General features: G+C 39.6%; 1 protein-coding gene across 1 annotated transcript in view; it reads left to right on the plus strand.

Annotated features, from left to right (window-relative positions):
- Nucleotides 1–1,861: 1,861 nt before the first annotated feature.
- LOC126183866 (WASH complex subunit 1-like) overlaps nt 1,862–24,623 on the plus strand; it is a 70,881-nt gene continuing 48,119 nt past the window's right edge. The window contains exons 1-3 of the mRNA XM_049926158.1: nt 1,862–2,280; nt 5,363–5,628; nt 13,820–13,963. Coding sequence (XP_049782115.1) covers nt 5,395–5,628; nt 13,820–13,963 — 378 coding nt within the window. The 5' untranslated portion in view covers nt 1,862–2,280; nt 5,363–5,394. The remainder of the gene's footprint in view (nt 2,281–5,362; nt 5,629–13,819; nt 13,964–24,623) is intronic.

The following is a 24,623-nucleotide window of genomic DNA, read 5'->3' on the forward strand; positions in this document are numbered from 1 at the left end:
TCTGTCCAACAGAGCACTGTTCATCCATGTTATTGCATTCCAGTTAATGTCTCAAAATTAATTACAGATTACACACAGTACAAAGTACATAACACACTCTACACTCTCGATGAAGTATGTACATCCACTCTAACAGAGGTTTCAGAACAGACTGACTACAACAGTGCCACACCCAGGAATAATGTATTTCCACAATGCCACACCCAGCAATAATGTAGTTCTTTATTGACAACAAACCTAAATGTAAATAGGCATTTTTATTACCACAGAAGAAAAGCGAAAGCTCCCATTGTTTAATATTGCAATATTAAAAATAAATAAACTAAATGAATATTGGGTGATAGTGTTAACTAAATATATGTCACAATTAAATTTAATTACAATGAAACAATAAACCATTTAAATAGGCAACAGCTGTAATATCAGCTGTAGAGTAATGTGAATTATTTCCTCATTTTCAAAAGTGCATATCTTTGTTCTCAGTCAGATATCAGTGTTGAAATTTTAAAAGTACATTGCTATCATGTAGGTGTACAAACTGCGCGAAAATAATATTTTTTGTGTTCCGTCTCACCTGAGATAACTAACACCAATATTTACAAAAATTGAAAATTTTCAAATTTCAAAAATTTATAAAAAATTAAGGAAACATTTGTAAGTGTTCTTGCTCTATATGAGGCTAGTAGGGTACGATATCTAATTATAGGAAAAAAATAGACTCTCATAAATCACTAAAAGTGGATTTTTGAAAATTTGGATGTGTAGCTTTGGAGATCATTTTGACCGGTTAATTTTGAATTTAGGATGTTTTGTGTAATAGACAGTGTTGTAGATGACACTTTTATAAAAACAATCATGTCAGTTGCTGTGTTGTAACTTAAACCAGTGCAGAGATATTCAAATGTTCGCTAATGTCTCCAGACTGAATAATTGTCAGGCACCTACAAATAAAGATGGCCGCCATCCAGTAAAGTTACAAGATAAATTATTTTAAAAAACTGTTTTGAACGTCTCAAATATAGGGCAATCACATATCAAAAAATTAAAATATTTAAAAATGGTCAAGCAACCATCACTGGACCACTTCATATGGATTGACCCAATGCTGAAAAAATCAAGGTTTACAGCGATAGATAACAAACTTTTTGGCATTTTTTTGCATGACCTCTGGGCTTGGGTAAGGTCGATGTAATGTCCGATTTGGAAACAATGACTACATCTAGCACACTGAGGAAAACAAAATTTCCTATGACATTCCATATCTTTTGAAGAAAGCTTATTTCAAATTCACAGTATTATTTTGGGCAAGATACAAGTTTACATACATAATCAGTTTCATGCTTAGCTTTAAATTCAACAATTATATAATCATTATTTGTAGTTCACAGTCAAGTTCACCAAATATTGTCAGTTTAGGCTCAGGTGAGCGGTTCTCTCTACTCAGATAATTGTTTCCTTCTCTTCTTAATTTTTCACCTCTGAAAATCTAGTTTCACTCGAGTGTCATTTGCAGTTCTGAATTTTTCTTTAGTATCTCTTTCTTATCTCTGTTCGTTTTAACTTACGCAAGTAACTTGCCCTACATTTTGTGGGGCTGTATCTATCAGGTTTCTGTCTAATCCTGTTCGCATCAACCCAGTTTATGATGACTCGGTCATTTCACTTATTGGTTGAAGACCATCAGCTAAGAGGTTTCAGCTATCAAGCACACTATTTGATGTCCATTTATTTCTCACTGTGTTTGGTAAGATGTCATCTTCAGTAAAAGTGCGTCAATCAAATGGGAATTTTTCAAATAAAGATATGACACTGAGAGCAGTCATTGCCAACACAAGAGGCCACGGTATAAATTGCAGTCTTTGCCCTATGACATCAATTTTGATGTGGCGATCTAGTGCAGCTAAAACGTTTTGTCACAAATTTTACATTCGGTTTTCTTTTATGTTGACCTAACTTTACATTCATGCTGTGGCGTTGCGAATGAATTCACATAAATTTTTCCTCAGCATAAAAGTATCATCAAACTCACACATTCCGAACTGCCTTGTCTGTGTATCTTTGAACGGAGCAAAGTGAAGTGGAACATTGCTTGAAGTTGACATGTCAACAAAAAATCGCGTACCCAGAGTTCTCTTCGGTCATCGTCTGTTTTGATGTATTGTATGGTATAAGTTTTCGCGAAACAGCTCTGCCTGACGTTTGCGGATTGTCAAACGTCATGAGTGTACAGCATAATGTGATGCCAATACATTAATTATTTAATAGTGCAAGCATAGAAAGGTAATTGTACTTGTTAATTATTGGTCCCAGGTTCATTTAATGTCCCATTGTACGAGGTGCCGATAACTACACACCAGCTTTAAAACATACACGACAAAGTATGTACAAAATTAAAAATACGCGTTAAACATTAGCGCACAGCGTGTACCACATGTCCCCGCAAACTTATGAGAAGGATTACTGGAAAATTTGTTGCTGTTTCTCCTTTGGACGCAAGTAGTCTACTTCTGCATTGATTGTAATTCTTTCTCGTTGCGTTTAAGTGTGGCATAGTATTTGCAGTCGCAAGAAGTGTCAGTGTTCTGTTATTTACCCGAACATATGAACTATGTTTGCCACTAAGTTGCATAAACGATTGACATTCAAATTGCTAATCAGGAATAGTGTTACGCACTACTGCATAGCAGCAAGAATAACAGATATAAGAACCTGAGCATTTCAGTTATTGCACACGAAGTGCAGTGTCCAAACGCTTAACGATGTTAACCACATTTAGTGCTTCTAGCCTTTGATGTCTATGAAGCATCAATTTAGTTTATTGTTAAGTTGCCTATACTAAATGCAAGCGACTACATAGGCTTCAAGGTTTTCGCAATAAAAATATGTAAGCTGGAAGGCTGACTCATGAGCATGTTGTTGTTGGTGTGTGTGTGTGTGTGTGTGTGTGTGTGTGTGTGTGTGTGTGTGTGTGTGTGTCCAGTATACTGTGATTTAGCATGAAGTTTAGTAGGAATGTCTGTTAGTGAATATGGATAGGTTGCACTGTACTTTGGTGAACCTCGAAGATATAGTACGAGTTCTGCTTTTTTGAGTGAGCTTTTATTGCTGGTATGTACAGTCTGCTGTCAAAATTTGCAAAATGAAAGGAATTTTCTTTCTTAATGTATCAATAGAGAACAACAAAAGTCTCGCAAAAACAATTCTACAACAAAACAGTATTATGTGACATGTAAATGTACATGTTTGTTCATTTGTTGTAGTTGTCCACTCCTCGGGGAGGGAGGAGGGGACAGGGACAGACTTAACATACCACTGTCCATGCAGGTGAGGTGAGGTGGTTTGTATGCTTTGGATCCTGAGGGCCACACCTATGGTAGCTTAGCTACTGAAAGGGTCACCCAAGCCAGACAAAGTCTGTCCCACAATGGCCTATTGGTCCCTTTCTCCTATATGAAACCTCTCCTTACTGTGTCCTTTTCCCTGTCATCTCCAGCTATAAGTGAAATTTAGGTAGGACTCTTGAGCATAGGAAAGTCAAGCTTCCTAGGAGAGTAAACCCTAAAAGAACTTTAAATTTTTTTCTCTTTCTAAAATTCAGTCTTGATCGCACAACGTATGCTACAAGAACATAGGTGACCGGTTTCGGTCATATCACATGACCATCATCAGACCCATGGCATCCTTTGAAGATGGTAGGTGGAGCACTCTTCTCAGCTGATGTGATGTCAACTGCCTTAAAAGAAAATTGGATAGGTTGGAAGGCTGCAAAGTAGCAGCCCCCACCATCCAACTATGCTTGCACAATCCCCATAAGCTGGCCATATGAATTCTCCCAATTACTAATAGTACCCAAATAACCTTGGATCATGCCAAGGAAGTGCTGGGTACTGTAACAGGCAAAACAAAAGAAAGCCCTTATGCTTGAAGTGAAGAAGATGAGATGAAGAAGAAGAAATTTCTGCGTAAAAATTACAGACCAATTTTTAATGCATCCTGAATTTAAATAGCAATTTTGTGAGCTGATTTTACAGAGAATAGAAATATTTTACTGCCAGAAACATAAGAATTCTTGGGAGGAAACAGTTGTGACTGATTTTAGTTTTCTCTGCTGTAAAAATATTTATATATATTTTACCCTGTAACATTCCCCCCCCCCCCCCCCTTCTAAGGCGATGCGACTTCAGTTGTAGCTCTCATTTAAGAACTTGGAGGTGTGGGTTGAAGAGGCAGGTTTCTCATTGTATTTATAATATAAAAAATTTGCAAGTGAGGTACACAATTAACATGATGTTTCTGGGTCTCATACTTGATTTAAAGTTGTCATGGTTAACACACGCATGTTTACTCCAGTTCTAGAAGGCTTGTGTGTGATTCTGGCTAGATTAAGAGTACCCTCTGTAATGAGCAGTGAGGCCTACCTATCTAAATAGCAATGATGGTATTCACCCGAAGGGATTGTGTTGGCAATATATGCCCACAATACCAGCATTGTACGAAGTTTTTTGGCTGAGGTTAGAAAGCCACTGTTGCCAACTGGTGGCAGTTTTTCATGATGATTTAGGCTTACTAATACTTTACTCCTCTGGAGTTCAAACTGTTTCTCCTTTTGTTTTAAACCCAGCCTCACAATTTATTTGTGAACAATAAGCTTGTTCCTGTTACATACATTTTTAATTTGATGTTTTGTGAAGTATTATATGAGCATATTCTTGGCTTCTCTATGGTTTTCCCTTGATAGTATCCACAATACATGAGAGGCTTCATTGGGCTATTATATTCCCCATCTGCTCTGCCTAAGGAGTGCCCTTCAAACTATTCAATGCATATACTTGGAAGTTAAAATAACAGAGAAAATGCAGGACATCCTCTTCCATCCACAAAGCCTCATGAAGGAAGGTACTAAATACTCCTGGCTTCCAGGACAAATGTTAATTCAGGGAAAAGAATAGCAGTTGTTGCAGTTGTGTGTGTGTGTGTGTGTGTGTGTGTGTGTGAGTGAGTGTATACCTGTCCTTTTTTCCCCCCAAGGTAAGTCTTTCCGCTCCCAGGATTGGAATGACGTCCTTACCCTCTCCCTTAAAACCCAAATCCTTTCGTCTTTCCCTCTCCTTCCCTCTTTCCTGATGAGGCAACCATTGGTTGCGAAAGTTTGAATTGTGTGTGTATGTTTGTGTTTGTTTGTGTGTCTATCGACCTGCCAGCACTTTTGTTTGGTAAGTCTCATCATCTTTCTTTTTAGATATATCTTTAATTTAGATAGTTTGATGTGGACAAGCTCTCCTGAATAATAGCAGGCATACTGATATTTAGTATTTCTTTTCACTTTTATGGACAATTAATCATTTTACAATTTTTCTTATAGCTCAAATAAAAAGAAGAAAGAAATAAGAAAAAATGGGGCTGGTTAGCTATGAAATGCCAACTGTCCATTGTGATCTTCGTCAAGAAGAAATGATAATCCAAATTGCAGATGCCTTAGATTATTTGAATAATGTTGTGAGTGACATGTTACAACGGATCGACTCAAAGATATCGAAGAGCAAGATGAAACTAAATGAGCTGAAGCAGAGAGCAGCTGTGGCCAATGCTAAAGTAAACAAACTGACTGGAAGTAAAAAAGCAACTAAAGTGAGTAACAGTTTTCCACATTGTGAATTACTAAAAATTATGAATTATTTAAACTATTTTGTGTTTGTTGTCTCTGTTTTTGTTTATAAAAGCTACTCTCATTCCTGTTATGGTACAACTGATGTGCAGTAGTTAGTTAACATTGACTAAGTTTTAATCTGTTGCCATGTATTAGATTATCTGAGTAATTGTTCTAATTTATGAGTCTATTTTGTAGTGGTTTCAAATGTAAATTCCCCAACCCATTGACCAGAAGTGGCTGAGTTGGGCTTGTAGTTTAGTTTATGCTGACAGCCCATAAACCCTATAAATCCCATGGATGCCTCAACTACCATTGTGGGACCTAAGGGTGGAATATATTGTGTTTCTGAGATCAAAGAGTTGGAGTTTGGGGAAGATGCAGATATCTGCAGCTTATGGTGAATAACTTGAAAACTAGTGAAATAGTTGTTAACACAGAGTATTTTATCTCCAATAGACAACACCCCATAGATCAGTTACATGAAGCTTACTGAGTTGTGTGGAATCTGCCTGGGAAGCCATGTATTTTGCTTGATTATTGCTGCAGACCAATATGGAACCCAACAATAATTCACAGAACAAATTGGTAGAATGAAGAGTTTGGGACAAGTAACAAAAACATGTGAAGCTGTGTGGAGTTTGGCAAAGTGGTAGTCTTGGAAAAGTGTATTTTAAAATGTGTGGGGGAAGGGGGTAAAGTGGAAAGAGGGGCTGATAGGAGTGTGTGGAGGGAGGCTGGAGGCTTTTGCTGTGTAAGGAAAAAAGCATTCTGAAGAGGATCAATGTCAAGGGTTTGGTCACATTTTTTTAATATGAAAGGGGGAAGTAACTTGTGGGAGATGCAGTCCAGATGCACACAAAATAGATACTACAGTCAGACATGCAGGTTTCAATTAATTGAAATGATGGTAGCTGAAGTATGTGAGAAGACATGTTCTTTCATGCGACCTTTAAGTGAATACATTTTTTGTGCACCTGGTGTCACATCTAGCTGTCAAAATCAAATAACTGATATAAGTTTTCTGCCCATAATGTTTATACCATAGATCTTTCAAGGAAATTGAGTGTCCTATTTTACCCTTTCATCACAGCTACTCTTATCACAGGAGGGGCAGGTAATGGAAAGAACCAAAGAATAAATGAAATCAGTTAAAGCCATAGAAAATCAGTGAAGATGACTGTAGCATGGGAATAGCACACCTACAAAAATATCTGAAATTTATTTTACCACTCTTCTCTCCACTGCAAAATCGTCACTTATCTGGAAGAACAAATCACAGTTCAATTTTTCTAAATAGGCAAATGATGTGAAGAAAGCAAAGTTTACATTGCAGTGTGGATTTATGTGCCCGCGTTTAAAAGTAGTACTTGCTTCTTTTCTTAGAGAGAGAGAGAGAGAGAGAGAGAGAACTTAGACAACTTGAGCATGGAGTAGTGCTGGACTGGGGAGTTTGAAGAAACCAGCCGCTAGACAACAACCCCTTATCACATGCTATATTTTTTTTCACTGCCTCATATAAGATTGTCTTGCACTTCATACTACCCATGATGATATTGTCAGACAGACCATTACTGGAATTACCCAATTGATTCACCACTTAAGTGATTGTCAATCATGTAATACTGTGTACCACTCAAGGTTGAGTAAGTTATAACCATAGGATCCTTGTGCCTTCAGAGTAAGTGACAAAAATTTTGCCAACTGTCAGGGTCATCTTTTAATGTGAGTCCACTTCCTTGCTTCGTGGATACTGCCCAGTGAAGTTGGAAGTGTATGTGATGATTGAGAAAGCAGTGACAGAAACAGTCTACAGCACTGGTGTTGACTAGTATTCACAATTACAAATTATTCAGTTTAGTTTTAACTGAAGTGGTGCAGTTTACTGATCAGGAAAGCAAAATTCTTTAAGACAGATGATGCTATCCACCATGATGGAATTGGATTAGCACTGTAGATTTTGTAAAACTGCTGCCATATAGTCATGTAACACTTAATTATTGACATAAATCATAATCAGTGAAGTGGTGTGTGTATGTGCTAGTTGGTCTTGTGGAATCAGTGCAGTGAGATTGGTCAACATGGAGATGTGACAGAATGGTGGAAATGATCTAGTGTTTAGACGTGCACCTGGGTACACTGTGAATGACGTTGCTAGATTTGTTTGTGTATCAATGCAAACTGTCCCATGTATGTACAAGGAAAACTGTACCACTCCCAGCCACATAACAAGGCATAAGGGCAGTAGGCATTAAAAGATCCTGATCTACAGGGACTGGATATGTGTGTCATGCCTTGTCAATTACAATAGGTTTCGAACCCAACAGTAATTGCTACCATCAGTGAATGTAGGTCTATACCAACTAGTTTCAGAACGAACATTGAGAAAGGAACTGCATGTTGTGGACATTTAAAGTTAGATACTCTGCAAAAGACCATTGCTCACAGCACCAGAAAAGCAGCACATCTTCATTGGGGCAAACAACACAGAAACTCGGCAGTAACTGACTAGAGGAAATTGTGTATTCCAGAGTCATGATTTTGTCCCTTCCGTTTTTTTCCAAATGATGTGAGGCACATACATGGTGTTGTGGAGGATTTAGTTCAGGCCAGAGGAAAGTCTGTGATGTTTTGGAGGTGTTTTTCATTCTGTGACTTGGGGCCACATATTCAGTTATCCCCCCCCCCCCCCCCCGGGCTAAGAATAGATCCGAGGTATTTCTGCCTGTCGTACAAGGTGACTGAAAGGAGTTTCACATGTTTCGACCTTTATGTGATGGTTCCCTGTAGGGTTTGACCTCCATTCTTCAAAATTTTCCTGAAGTGCGAGCCAACTGGGGAAGAGCACCTTACATGGTGCATTGTGCCGATTGTGCATTGAGAACTTGAGCCCACTTTCTCATCATCGCATTGCAGCCCTGCCCATTCTCCATCTCTTGGGTGAGGACACCTTCCTGGGTGCGTTTTCCACCATGCACTATGCAGTGTCGCTTTCTGCATCAACGATGACCATGGACTTCTTTGCACCTGATATCCAGCACAGTAGCCAATCCGTTGTGGTGGGGCTGCCCCTGACCACACAGGGATCACTCTGCTGATGCCTGCGCTGTTAACTACACATGTATGCCCATCCCCCTGGGGCATCGGGGCTCCTAGCAATGACCATCCTGCCAGGCGGCCTTTGCTGCACGTGGGTGGCGCCCGTGGGGAGGACCCCTGGTCGGAGCGGGTGGCATCAGGGTGGATGACACGCAATTAAGCATAGTTCATCATCTCTTACTGGTGGTGAAACACCAGCAGTCCCTAAGCATTCACGAGCTCAAGTCAACGCACAGAAGTATGACCCCAAATCGTTCCCCTCCCTGGCCACACAAAGGGAGGGATGTCAGGGGCTAAGTATGGCAGCGGATCTTATTTGCCCCAGTACCTGGGGAATCTTTCATGATGATGAAGCCTCAGTTTCTTGTTGAGAATTTAGAGGACAAGTTCTGGGAGGTGGAGGGCTTATCCAAAATGCGGTCAGGGTCGGTCTTGATCAAAATAGCATCCTCTGCTGAGTCATGGGCGTTACTCGCTTGTGACAAGCTGGGGGATGCTTCTGTAACCATCACATCCCGTAAGAGCTTAAATATGGTCCAGGGTATCATATTTCACAGGGACCTTCTTTTGCAGACTGACGATGAGCTGCGTGCCAATTTAGAGTGGCGAGGTACACAGTCGTGCACAAAACGAGCGAGACCCCTCGCCTTTTCCTTGTGCTGATCCGCACAGCTTTAAAGTCTGCTACACAGCATAACAGGCAAGGAAACGAAGTGCTACCAACATACTATGCATAGGTGTGAAATTGGCAAACTATCTGAACTTTGTCAGACTGTATTCATCATGTGTAAGACCATATTAATGCTGATTATTGTGTTAAACACAACACGTAAATATAAAAAGTAAATGAAAGAAGAAACTGTAATTGGTATTAACTGTACTAATAAAAAGGAATTTCAGCTTTTCAAGATAAGATAACTGTTTTAGTTAGACAAAGTACCCCAGATCATTATGAATTAGCAAAATATTATGCGCATTCGCCCGCGAAACGGTCTGTGTCAATGTTCAGACCAGTCATAATGGAATACCGTTGCTGACCTACCATGAAAGTGTGCAAATTCAGTAATGCGTGAAGATTCATAACAAAATTCAGTTAAAAATCATTCAGTGCCACACGTAACTCAATTCAATTGTTGACAGAAGCGGATAAAGTCTTCACATTGACATCCACAGGTTGCCGGTACAGAATAAAGGTAGCAATAAAACGAATTGGGGGCGTGAGAATTCCTTAAAATTGCTTTGCTGATAGTCTACCTCCCATGCAGTAGCAAACACCTTTCACTACGCTAGCAGACAACCCAGGCAAACAGCCCTCTATTATTACCCCAGTCATGAATAAGCTGGCAATTTCGCAATGAAAATGCCAAAATGATCTGCACTTTCTGTTGCATAGAGCTTTCTGGACTCAAAAACAAGAATATTCTACTGTCATAGCTATTAAACGCCTCTCATCTGACTCCAAACAACATCTCCTCATCATCTTCAACTGGATCTGGTGCGGTGGCATCTTTCCACTGCAATGGTGGGAGAACACCATCATTCCAGTGCCCAAACCCAGTAAAAACCTACTTGATGTGGATAGCTATTGGCTCATCAGCCTCACCAACATTATTTGTAAGCTGCTGGAATATGTGGAATGTCGGTGGTTAGGTTGGGTCCTGGAGTCACGTGGCCTACTGGCTCCATGTCAGGGTGGCTTCCGCCAGGGTTGCTCTACCACTGATAATCTTGTGTTCATCGATTCTGCCATCCAAACAGCCTTTTCCAGATGGCAACACTGCTTGCCATCTTTTTTTTACTTACGTAAAGCATACGACACTACCTGGTGACATCATATCCTTGCCACATTGTATGAGTGAGGTCTCTGGGGCCCGCTCCCGATTTTTATCCAAAACTTCCTGTCGCTTCATACTTTCCATGTCCAAGTTGGTGCCTCCTATAGTTCCATCCATATCCAGGAGAATGGAGTCCCGCAGGGCTCTGTATTGAGTGTCTGTCTACTTTTAGTGGCCATTAATGGTCTAGAAGCAGCAGTCGGGCCCTCCATCTCACCTCTGTATGCAGATGACTATGCATTTCATACTGCTGCTCCAGTACTGGTGTTGCTGAGCATCGCCTATAGGGAGTCATCTACAAGGCACAGTCATGCGCCCTAGCCCACGGCTTCCAGTATTCAGCTGCAAAGTCGAGTGTCATGCACTTCTGTCGGCGTCATACCATTCATCTGGACCCAGAACTTTACCTTCATGATGATACACTCACTGTAGTGGAGACACACCGATTCTTAGGAATGGTTTTCAACGCTCAATTGACTTGGCTTCTTCATCTTCGTGAGCTTAAGCAAAAGTGCTGGTAACACCTCAATGCCCTCCATTGCCTGAGCAACACCAATTGGGGTGCAGCTCGCTCTACACTGCTGCCGCTCTACAGAGGCCTTGTCCAATCCCGAATGGACTATGGGAGTGTGGTTTATGGTTTGGCAGCACCCTCAGTGTTGCATTTTCTCGACCCTGTGCACCACTGTGGGTTCGACTAGTGACAGGAGCTTTTAGCACAAGTCCGGTGACCAGCATACTGGTGGAGGCTGGGGTCCCTCCATTGCAGATCAGACATGCATTACTACTTGCCAGTTACGCAGCACACATTTGTAGTTCTCCTGAGCATCCTAATTACCATCTCCTTTTCCTGCCCGCAGCAGTCTATCTCCCACATTGGTGACCTAGGTTGGGGCTAACAATTGTGGTTTGCATGCAGTCCCTTCTCTCTGGACTTGAGTCCTACCCTTTACCATTTCTACTCACGGTCCGTTCATGTACGCCTCCATGGTGTACACCTCAGCCGCAGCTTCGTCTGGACCTTTCGTGTGGCCCGAAGAACTCCATTAACCCTGCACCCTGAGGCTCTCTGCTGTCACTTCCTCTCAATTCTTGATGTGTTCCACGGCTCTAAAGTGGTTTACACCAATGGCTCGATGGGTGATGGTCGTGTTGGCTTTGCCTAAGTTCATGGTGGCCATATTGAACAGCATTCCTTACCCGATGGCTGCAGTGTATTCACTGCAGAGCTGGTGGCCATTTCTCATGCACTTCAGTATCTCCGTTCATGCCCTGAGGAGTCTTTTCTTTTATATACTGAAAACTATTGACCAGTGCTACTCTCGCCATCCTTTGGTAGCGTCCATCCAGCAGTCCATCTATGCCCTGGAACGGTCCAGTCGTTTAGTGGTGTTCATATGGACCCCTGGTCACATCGGAATCCCAGGAAATGAACTTGCTGACAGGCTGGCCAAACAGGTTACATGGAAACCAGTTCTTGAGATGAGCATCCCTGCAACTGACTTGCATTCATTATCACGCCGCAAGGTTTTTCAGCCTTGGGAGACGGAATGGCAAAATCTCAGTGTGCACAACAAACTGCGAGCCATTAAGGGGATCATGAATGTGTGGAAGTCCTCGATGAGGGCATCTTGAAGGGACTCCGTGGTTCTCTGCTGGCTCCATATTGGCCATCCCATGGTTTCTTCCTGCGCCGTGAAGACCCACCTCAGTGTCGGTCGGCGCCCGGTTGACAGTGGCCCATATTCTTTTGCTATGTCCTTCTTTGGCTGCCCTGCGACTTTATCTGCGGTTGCCAGACTCATTATCATTGATTTTAGCAGACAATGCCTCATCGGCTAATTTGGTTTTATGTTTCATTCATGGGGGTGGGTTTTATCATTCAATCTGAGTTTTAGCGCATGTCCTTTGTCCCTCTGTGTCCTCCAACCTAGTGCTTTTAGGGTGGAGGTTTTTTCCTTTTTATTTTTGTGGTTGGCCAGCCACTGTAATCTGCTTCCTTGTTTTACTCTGTTCTAACTGTTTCCTCCATCTCTCTGTTGTTTTCTTGTCCTCTTTTTGTTCCTTTTAGTATTCGTTGCCTTTCCTTTGTTCTTGTGGTCTTTCTTTTCTTTCAGTTTTTTGATATATGTCTCGTCTGTTTTATTCTCACACTTGTGGCATTGGTTTATTAGCAACAAGCGACCGATGACCTCGTAGTTTGGTCCCTTTCCCCCTCTTTTAAACCAACCAACCAACCAACCAACATTCAGTGACCATGAACAAGAACCAAGATATTAGTGTCAACATTCTCCGTGACAAAACTTTGCTTGGTTTTCTACATCTTCGTGATGAGTATGGTGTGGACACCCGTGTCTTCCAAGATAACAGCCCTGTTCTCACAGGGCTGCATACATACTTCACCGACTTGGTGAACACTTGGGCACCCTGTTGCACCTCGACTGACCTGCTAACTCAACTGATCTCAGTACCACAGAAAAAATCTGAAACTATTTTGAACAGGTGGTGAAACATAATATTAGACATCCCCACAATTTGGTGGCTCTGTGGAATCTAATCATCAGTGAGCAGCTCCAGATAGATATGGCATGCCTGAAGAAACTTGTGGACAGTATTCTTTGGTGAATGGAGGCTATTAACAACACTAAAGGTGGTGCACACAATATTAGTGTGATGTCTTCTAACTGAAGTACTGTTCTCAGTTTCATAATGCTCTTTTTCATCAGTGTGCCATATACAGTGTTTTTCACAGGGATACTTATTACTAGATGTGCTTTTCTCCCTTAGTTGACAACCTGTGCTTTTATACTGGGACTTGAATATATTAGGTACAACAGTAGCAGATTGAGCTGTTGTTACGGCAAAATACAATGGGAAACCTTACTCTATCATCAGTGTTTGTAATGTTCAGTGAAACAGTGGAAGATTGTGACACCTGTTTGTTGCATCATCACACCACTTCCACACTTTTCATGTAATGTCTGCTGAATTGCAGTGGTTATTATCCCCCCCCCCTCCTCTCTCTCTCTCTCTCTCTCTCTCTCTCTCTCTCTCTCTCTCTCTCTCTCTCTCTCTCTCTCTCTCTCTCTGTGTGTGTGTGTGTGTGTGTGTGTGTGTGTGTGTGTGTGTGTGTGTGTTTTCTCATCTATCTTCAGAATTTCAGAGGGTATCAATAATCTATTACCTGATGTATTGTGTGTTCGTATTGTAATGCAGTTGCCTATTTTTTTTTTGTCAGGTCCTTTCCAGTGCTAAATATCCAGCTAAAGATGTTCACAAAAATTATGAGTCCATATTCAACATAACCAAACCATTGGAATTTAAATATTCTGATATAAATATCAAATCTAAACATCAGCATCCAGATGCTTCTGAGTTGCAGGTAAGTGCAATTTATTTTGAAAATTTGTAATGATAGAATAACCCTGTGTAGCCAACGGCCTTGCCGCAGTGGTAACACCGATTACCGTCAGATCACCGAAGTTAAGCACTGTTGGGCTGGGCTAGCACTTGGATGGGTGACCATCCGGTCTGCCGAGTCCTGTTGGTAAGTGGGGTGCACTCAGCCCTTGTGAGGTAAACTGAGGAGCTACTTGATTGAGAACTAGTGGCTTCGGTCTCGGAAACTGACATTCGGCCAGGACAGTGGTGTGCTGACCACATGCCCCTCCATATCTGCATCCAGCGACACCCATGGGCTGAGGATGACACGGTGGCCGGTCGGTACCATTGGACCTTCATGGCCTGTTCGGGAGGAGCTAAGACTAACCCTGTGTAGCTATTGACAAAGGATTAGTGTGATCAGATTTGTTATGTTACTAGGTCAAGGGTCTAATTTATGTTAATTATATTGGTTATTCATTAGTCATAAAAGGGCCACATTTATGTGCAGGCTATATAGGTTGCAATCTAGGGGCCCACACAAAAATTAAAATAAAAAAAAATCTTAGCTTTAATACTATGAAGCAAGGCCACTTTTAATTGTAAGATACAGACGTGATTACTTTATATAGGGTTATTTGGCTGCAATGTTTTCAGTGGACAGCTGATAATTCATATCGCCTTTCAAACCACGTGCAGGCTCACATCAAATTCTAATTATGGCTGGTCAGGATTGTGATATTACAGTTGGAAAAATCACACGAGACTTGACAGAATTTTGACAATTTGATGCGAGCTCAATTTTGCAGAAAGCTGACTTTTCTGTACCTCATTTCATTCAAATCACGATGCATTACATTATTATTATTATTATTATTATTATAAACCTGAAACCATGCCAAATTATAACTTACCAATACAAGATCTTACAATATAAAATTTCATCTTCACGTGCCTTCCAATAGTTTACAAGGTGAGGACAAAGTTGATGATTTTTCTAAGAACAGCTATTTTTTAACCACTTTTACAAAAAAGTCTTTTGCAAACTCTTTTTAAAGCATTTTTCATTAGAAAGACTATATTGTAAACCACTTAAAAACTAGATTTTGGTTTGCAAAGTGAGCATATAAGACCCTAAAAACAAAAAGGTGGAGGTGCATTGAAAATGGGGCCCATATTCTTTTGGTACTTAAATCTGATGCCCTTTATTATGTTCTAAAATTGATTAATACTCTTTGTGGAAGGTAATATCAAAAGTTTTGATGACCAAGAAATGAGCTTGAGTCAGAAAAACTTGAAATGAACAATTTTTTTGTTTGTTTTTTAAACACCTCTACAGCATTCAACTCTACAAAATTCTTTTATAAAAAATGAAATGGAATAAGGAATTCTATAAAACATATAGTTTTCTCTTTTTCATAGCTCTAATAGTTTGAGGTGATCACATTTGAAAAGTGTAAGTTTTTGGTTTCTATATTATCAAAATTTCATCCCAAACAATCCCATCAGTGACATCATCTGACAGCCATGATAGTTTTTCACGTTGACTTTCTACATCAAATTAATGAAACCTGTAAAAAAAAATTAAAGTATCTTGAAGTAAACATAAACCTAGGCCATAAAAGAGACCTTATCTGACTTTACCGAGCAAGGTGATGCAGTGGTTAGGACGATGGTTCAAACCCGCGTCCGGTCACCCTGATTTAGGTTTTCGTGATTTCCCTAAATTGCTTCAGGCAAATGTTGGGATGGTTTCTTTGAAAGGGCGTGGCCGACTTCCTTCCCCATCCTTCCATAGTCTGATGGGACTGATGACCACACTGTGTGTTTCAGGTTTATCCCACAGTTACTTCCAGAAATATAAAAAGGTAAAATTTACATTTTATCAAGTGTCTGTGTGTTTTTTTTGTTTTTTTAATTATCTATATGAAAATTGTTCAGGAAATCTCTTATTTATTTTTTGTTATTTCACTTAAGGAAGTGCAAAAAGTTGTACAAGTTTGCTTAGTTTTATTTCTTTCAAGAAAATATTTACAGAGCATATAATGTCTCAAAGTTTCCGAAAACTCATTGTTGCACTGTTGGTAGCTGCACTATGGGGTAGGGATGCAAAAACAGACCAGTTAAAACTGATACCAAAACTTTAGTTCTGAATAACTGGTATTTTTCAGTGTTTGTTGTGCTTCAGTTGTTCAACAGGTTTTTCCTTTTTACTAATAACAGAGTAAAAGAACCAGCATATCAATTTTCCACAGCAGCTGTACTAAAATTTTCGCTTTTTAAATAAAACTTTTTTAAAAAGTAAGTTGTTTTTATCCATAAAATTCTCGTTGCTCTCAAGTATTTGGGAAAATCGATTATCATTATTTTAATATCTACACCTATAGTTAGAAACTAACAAGAAATGCACAACATAAGAATCGGCACAGCAATGCAGAGACAGTAATGCCATCTCTGGTGTAGCCTGTTTGATGGCATGTGTGAAAGATTTTCCCCCACCTGGTTTATACAGCAAATTCTCGCTATCGTCCTCGGACATCGATTGATTTGCAAAATGGCATCATCCCTAGTTCGGAAATATTTTATGAATGCTCTATTTGCATTAAAAGATAAAAAGTGGGTGGAAGCACTTATGACGTCATATAAGGAGGAAACATCCACACAGTTCTTTGGAAGAGATGGTAAATTTGAAACACATACCTTTAATTTTATTGTTGTGCTATAAACTTGGGATAATAGCTGAATCCTTAGTTTTGTGGATGAAAAATTGATGCCATCGAAAAGCGACTATGCAGGGAACTTATCAACTTGTGACTCTTTGCTCTCGCTGTCACTTCACCCCTCTCCTCCACATTTGCCATCTCTGCTGGAGACAGTGAGACCGATTTCTGCCACAGCCTCAACCCCATTTTGATCATCCTCTCCTACTTATTCACCTTCATTAGAACTTTTCAGTATTTCTTTGAAGTCTTCATTTATTACTGGAAATAGTAGTAATGAAAAATGGAAAATCGATTATATGAGAAACTGGCATTTTTGAGTCATTTTAATTACTTTTACTTTACTTTACATGAGTAGGCCCAGAGCACCGCACGCTGCTGCAAGGTTCCTCTTCCTTCTTCTGTTTTGTGGCTCCTGGCGCCAATCATTCTCTATTCCAATCTGCAGCAAGTGCTCAGGGATTCCATCTCTTCTTTGGTCTTCCTAGTGGATGTCTTCCATAGGGAGTATAATCCATAGCTTTCAAAGGCCATCAGCATTTATCCATCTGACTGACATGTAATGCCCATACAAGGCACTTGGTTCTCATCAGTCCTACAATGTTTGGTCTATTGTACATTTTGTCTGGTTCACAATTATGTCTGATCCTCCATTCTCCAGTGATCTTCATCTTGTACCAGACCAAAGATTTTCCTTAAGACTTTCCACTTAAAAACAAGAAGATTGTTCAAGTCTTTTTTCCGGACACTCCAACTTTCACAACCATACAGTACTACGGGTTGAGTCATTGTTGATATACAGCTGGAGTTTGAAATGCCTCGAGAGACCACGCAATGCAACAAACTGACTGAGACCAAAGTATGATTGGCTGGCAGCTTGGATCCTCGCTTTGATTTCTGCTTCACATGCTGCGTCTTCTGTAAAGATTACCCCCAGATATTTAAATTCACAAACCCTTTTGTATGATTGGTTTCCAACTATCAAAGGCTGGAGTGGGTCTCCTGAACAAGCATGGGTCCTGCTCATCGCCAGATATTCCATCTTTGATTTATTCGCAAGGAGTACAACTTTGCTTGCTTCTGCCTCCATGTTTTCACTCATCCTCATTAGTTCCTCATTAGATCTGGACAACAGGGCCACATCATCAGGAAACATGAGATGTGTGATTTTCTCACCCCCTACCGGTATACTCTCAAAGCTTTTACGAGAGACTTCTCTCATTATCTTTTCAAGTGTCAGGTTGAACAATACCGATGACACACCATCTCCTTGTCTCAGCCCTGTCTTTAGCTCTCTGCGAGTTGGTTCCCGAGCTTCACTTCGTTTTTTGAATCAGTGAGACAAATTCCAACTAGGCTGATGACTTTCTAAGGCATTCCAAACTTCGTTAGGCAGGTCCTCAGGCTCTCCCTGTGGATGCAGTCATACGCTTTCTTAAAATCTATGAAGAACACGTGAAGTTCTTCGCCATACTCTCACAACTCTTCGGTGAGTTGTCGCAGCACAAAGATGTTGTCGACATGATATTCACCAATCACTTCTTCTGCAAATGGCTGTATTCTATCCAGTATACAGTTGGACAAGATCTTGTAGCAGACTTTCAGTAGGGCAATTCCTCTGTAGTCAGTGCAGTTCATTTTGTCACCTTTCTTGTGTATAGGGCATATGACAGCTGTCTTCCAAACATCTGGAATATCCTCCAGAATCCAGGTCCCCTTGATTAATTGGTGAATTTTCTTGTGGAGTCCCTCCCCTCCAGCTTGAATGATTTCTGCCTGGATTCCATCTTCTCCTGGGTTTTTGTTCTTCTTTAGCATCATTATCTGATTCTTTATTTCCTTCAGTGTGGGTGGAGGGTAGTCTAAATCTGCAATGTCAGGAAACTGAAGTTCATACAGGTCTTTAGGTTCCTCACAGTTGAGGAGTTCCCTGAAATATTATAGTCACCTTTTAGCAGTGTCAAGCTCACTAGTGAGTATGCTCCCATTATTGTCTTTGATGAATTTTTGGCGGCTTTGATATCCCTTCTTGAAGAATTTTACTTTCTGGTACATCTTTTGCACTTCTTTCCCCAAGAAATCTTATTGAGCCTCATCTATCAGTCCTTTAATGTACATTCTCTTTGCTTTTCTCAGGGTTGCTTGAGTAGTTCTCCGAACTGTGCTTTGCCTTGTGCAAAATCAGCCCCTTGTAACCAGCTCTCCTTGACTTCTCTTCTCTTATCTAATGCCGTAATACATTCATCCCCAAACCAAATCTTTTTGCCTCTGATCTGCTTCTTGATGACTACATTCGCTACCTCATTTATGGCATCCTTAACTTCTTTCCACATTTCATCTGGTTCTCTTGTGATACCTCTTCCTGCAGATTTTCAAAGCAGTTGCTGAGCTGGAACTGAAATTCTTCTTTCCTTGTGTTGTCTTTCAGCGCATCGATATGATAGTGGACAACTTGTGTAAGGTTGCTTCTAACTTTAGATCTGGTTTGTATTTTTAGCCAGCTGTTTACAAGGAAATGATTACTCCCACACTCTGCACCCTTTGCTGTCTTCACATCCCTCATCCAGTTCTTTGCTTTGATATCTGTTGCAATGTGGTCTATCTGATTAACTGTTTTACCATCTGGCAGTACCCAAGTTCCTTTATGTATATCCTTCCGTTGGAAATTTGTGCTGCTTATGAATATACCTTTGGATGTTGCAAAGGTTATGAATATGATGTCATTGTCATTGCTGAGTTCATGAAGACTGTGTCTTCCAGTTGTTGACTGGAATGCATTCTCTCTCCCAACTGTAGCATTCATGTCTCCTAATAGGACTTAACAATTATTTTGGATGGCATCTATGACTACCCCCAGTTCCGCATAGAATTCATCCTTAATGTGAGATGTACTTTCTTTCGTAGGTGCATGACAGTTCACAAATGATATTTTACATCTCTCTATGTTTTTTATTAAAACTGCTATTCTGTGGCTCACAGCCTCAAACCTAGATAAATTAGCAGCCAGAGCTTTACTCACAGAAAATGCCATACCCAGTTTGTGTCCTGTCTCACAGCCTCCATAAAAGATTGTGTACTTCTCAATATCTGTCATTTTAATAGCCAGGTGAAACTGGAGAAGAAAAGAACTGGTGGAACCAAAAACCAGGTGTTTCAGTAGTAAATGCCATCCCTATGATGGGTTCAAACAAATTACTATATATCCGAAAGTATTGAATTAGTGAGAGTGAAAATTTGCCAGTGTTAATTGGGTACAAGTGCAAATGTTCATACACAATTTCATCAAAATCTGTGACAGATGTGCGGGAACATCAAAACCACTTAGCATGGAATGACTATTATTATTATTTCTTTCTTTTCTCAGACATTATGTCTGGTCAAAAATGGAAAGTGACGCGGACCTTGTTTAAGCGTGACTTCCTTTTAACTGTACGGTATATGTTATATTGCATTTAGGAACTTTCGGGTAATTGAACATGTATCAATAATTACGGATTTCTGTAGTTGTATATATAAGTTTGGATGTAGCTGTATTGCATTGATGTACTGGTGGATATTGTGTGGTATGACTCCTGTAGTTGATAGTATAAGTGGTATAATGTCAACTTTATCCTGATGCCACATGTCCTTGACTTCCTCAGCCAGTTGGATGTATTTTTCAATTTTTTCTCCTGTTTTATTTTGTATATTTGTTGTATTGGGTATGGATATTTCAATTAGTTGTGTTAATTTCTTCTTTTTATTGGTGAATATGATGTCAGGTTTGTTATGTGGTGTTGTTTTATCTGAATGTATGTGATGTATTCTATATTTGTGGCATTGTGATCGTGTAAGTGTATTGAGTGCTTCTAGGTCTGTGTCACTCCATTTCACTACTCCAAATGAGTAGGTCAATACTGGTATAGCATAAGTATTTATAGCTTTTGTCTTGTTTCTTGCTGTCAATTCTGTTTTCAGTATTTTTGTTAGTCTTTGTCTATATTTTTCTTTTAGTTCTTCTTTAATATTTGTATTATCTATTCCTATTTTTTGTCTGTATCCTAGGTATTTATAGGCATCTGTTTTTTCCATCGCTTCTATGCAGTCGCTGTGGTTATCCAATATGTAATCTTCTTGTTTAGTGTGTTTTCCCTTGACTATGTTATTTTTCTTACATTTGTCTGTTCCAAAAGCCATATTTATATCATTGCTGAATACTTCTGTTATCTTTAGTAATTGGTTGAGTTGTTGATTTGTTGCTGCCAGTAGTTTTAGATCATCCATGTATAGCAAATGTGTGATTTTGTGTGGGTATGTTCCAGTAATATTGTATCCATAATTTGTATTATTTAGCATGTTGGATAGTGGGTTCAGAGCAAGACAGAACCAGAAAGGACTTAATGAGTCTCCTTGGTATATTCCACGCTTGATCTGTATTGGCTGTGATGTGATGTTATCTGAATTTGTTTGGATATTAAGTGTGGTTTTCCAGTTTTTCATTACTGTGTTTAGAAACTGTATCAATTTAGGATCTACTTTGTATATTTCCAAAATCTGCAGTAACCATGAGTGGGGTACACTATCAAAGGCTTTTTGGTAATCAATATATGCGTAGTGTAGGGACCTTTGTTTAGTTTTAGCTTGATATGTCACCTCTGTATCTATTATCAGTTGCTCTTTACATCCTCGTGCTCCTTTGCAGCAGCCTTTTTGTTCTTCATTTATAATTTTGTTCTGTGTTGTATGTGTCATTAATTTCTGTGTGATGACTGAAGTTAATATTTTGTATATTGTTGGTAGGCATGTTATGGGGCGATATTTAGCTGGGTTTGCTGTGTCTGCTTGATCTTTAGGTTTCAGATAGGTTATTCCATGTGCAAGTGTATCAGGGAATGTGTATGGGTCTGCAATGTAACTGTTAAATAATTTAGTTAGATGTGAATGTGTTGAGGTGAACTTCTTTAGCCAGTAATTTGCTATTTTATCATTTCCAGGGGCTTTCCAATTGCGTGTAGAATTAATTGCTCGGGTGACTTCATGTTGCAAAATTATCACTTCAGGCATTTGTGGTATCATCTTGTATGTGTCTGTTTCTGCTTGTATCCACCGTGCATGCCTGTTATGTTGTACCGGGTTTGACCATATGCTGCTCCAGAAGTGTTCCATGTCAGTTATGTTTGGTGGATTGTCTATTTTAATGTGTGTGTTATCCATTGTTTGGTAAAATCTCTTTTGGTTTGTGTTGAATGTTTGGTTTTGTTTCCTTCTATTTTCACTTTTTTTGTATCTTCTAAGTCGTTTGGCCAATGCTTGCACTTTCTGCTTTTTTTCATCTAATTGCTCTATTGCTTCTTGTTGTGAGATTTTACCTAACCTTTTTCGTTTTTTGTCTGATATTTCATTTCTTATAAATTGTGTTAGCTGTCCGATGTCTTTTCTCAGTTTTTCTATTCTGATCTGTAACCTGTGTTGCCATGCTGGTTTTGTGCGTTTCTTCTGTGTGTTGGTTTGTTCTGATCTCTGCCTAGTGTGTATATTTAGTGTAGTGAGTGCTCCTATATAAACCAGTAGTTGTAACTCTTCCATAGTTGTGTTTTCATTTATTTTGTTGTGTATGATTGTGTTGATAGTTTTTATTGTTGTTTCGACTTGTGGGTTATTTGGCGGTCTATGCAAGAATGGTCTGATGTCTGTATTTGTGTCTTTGTATTCTATATATGTCAGCTGAAATTTCTCTTCTATATCTAACACGTGTCTCTGTTCGTGTTCTATTTGTGCTTGTTCTGGTGGCTGTCTTAAGATTTCGTTTTCCTCTGATTGTTTAATTGATGCGTGTTGGTCTTTGTTTGTTTGCTCTGGGATGTTTGAGTCCATTACTGTGTTTTCTTCCTCTTCTGATTGCACATTATTTTGTTCCAGTATTTGTTGTACTTGTTGTTTGATGTTTTCTAATTCTGACTGGGGTATCCTGTTATTTTTTATTATTACACGGATCTGATCAGCTAGTCGTTGTTCTGTTAAAAATTTTAATTCCGGGTATCTGGTAATAAATGTTGTGTATACTTGTGATCTGTATCCAGTTGTGTTGGTTCCTAGGTTTGTTGCTTGGTAATAACAGAACATGAGGTGTCGATTAACTTCATCTGACCATCTCATCCTCTGTCTTTGTTTTCCTTCTAGGGTGGTTGCAGGAAGCATATCCTGCAAAACACTTCTATTCGGATTTAAATCCTTTTCCAGTTGGCTAGCAGTGTTGTTACCATTGTGGGCGGGCATAGGGTTCAAGCGTCGTCCCCGACCATGACGGCACTTGTCCGAGGCTTCTTTAGTTCTGTCCTGAACCAAGTAATCACACTAAAAGGGGGGTTAGCCCTATTAGTGGTTTGTTCTTTTCGTCGCCTTTTACGACTGGCAGAACATACCGGAGGCCTATTATTATTATTATTATTATTATTATTATTATTATTATTATTATTATTATTATTATTATAAATAGGGGTAATGCAGGAGTAGCTTTAAAAATGAATAGAAAAATAGGAATGCGGGTAAGCTACTACAAACAGCATAGTGAACGCATTATTGTGGCCAAGATAGATACGAAGCCCACACCTACTACAGTAGTACAAGTTTATATGCCAACTAGCTCTGCAGACGATGAAGAAATTGAAGAAATGTATGATGAAATAAAAGAAATTATTCAGATAGTGAAGGGAGACGAAAATTTAATAGTTATGGGTGACTGGAATTCGAGTGTAGGAAAAGGGAGAGAAGGAAACGTAGTAGGTGAATATGGATTGGGGCTAAGAAATGAAAGAGGAAGCCGCCTGGTAGAATTTTCCACAGAGCACAACTTAATCATAGCTAACACTTGGTTTAAGAATCATGATAGAAGGTTGTATACATGGAAGAACCCTGGAGATATTAAAAGGTATCAGATAGATTATATAATGGTAAGACAGAGATTTAGGAACCAGGTTTTAAATTGTAAGACATTTCCAGGGGCAGATGTGGACTCTGACCACAATTTATTGGTTATGACCTGTAGATTAAAACTGAAGAAACTGCAAAAAGGTGGGAATTTAAGGAGATGGGACCTGGATAAACTGAAAGAACCAGAGGTTGTACAGAGTTTCAGGGAGAGCATAAGGGAACAATTGAAAGGAATGGGGGAAAGAAATACAGTAGAAGAAGAATGGGTAGCTTTGAGGGATTAAGTAGTGAAGGCAGCAGAGGATCAAGTAGGTAAAAAGACGAGGGCTAGTAGAAATCCTTGGGTAACAGAAGAAATATTGAATTTAATTGATGAAGGAAGAAAATATAAAAATGCAGTAAGTGAAGCAGGCAAAAAGGAATACAAACGTCTCAAAAATGAGATCGACAGGAAGTGCAAAATGGCTAAGCAGGGATGGCTAGAGGACAAATGTAAGGATGTAGAGGCTTATCTCACTAGGGGTAAGATAGATACTGCCTACAAGAAAATTAAAGAGACCTTTGGAGATAAGAGAACCACTTGTATGAATATCAAGAGCTCAGATGGAAACCCAGTTCTAAGCAAAGAAGGGAAAACAGAAAGGTGGAAGGAGTATATAGAGGGTCTATACAAGGGCGATGAACTTGAGGACAATATTATGGAAATGGAAGAGGATGTAGATGAAGATGAAATGGGAGATACAATACTGCGTGAAGAGTTTGACAGAGCACTGAAAGACCTGAATCGAAACAAGGCCCCCGGAGTAGACAACATGCCATTGGAACTACTGACGGCCTTGGGAGAGCCAGTCCTGACAAAACTCTACCATCTGGTGAGCAAGATGTATGAAACAGGCGAAATACCCTCAGACTTCAAGAAGAATATAATAATTCCAATCCCGAAGAAAGCAGGTGTTGACAGATGTGAAAATTACCGAACAATCAGTTTAATAAGCCACAGCTGCAAAATACTAACACAAATTCTTTACAGAC

The sequence above is a fragment of the Schistocerca cancellata genome, chromosome 4 (assembly GCF_023864275.1).
Source record: "Schistocerca cancellata isolate TAMUIC-IGC-003103 chromosome 4, iqSchCanc2.1, whole genome shotgun sequence".
NCBI classification, from domain to species: domain Eukaryota; kingdom Metazoa; phylum Arthropoda; class Insecta; order Orthoptera; family Acrididae; genus Schistocerca; species Schistocerca cancellata.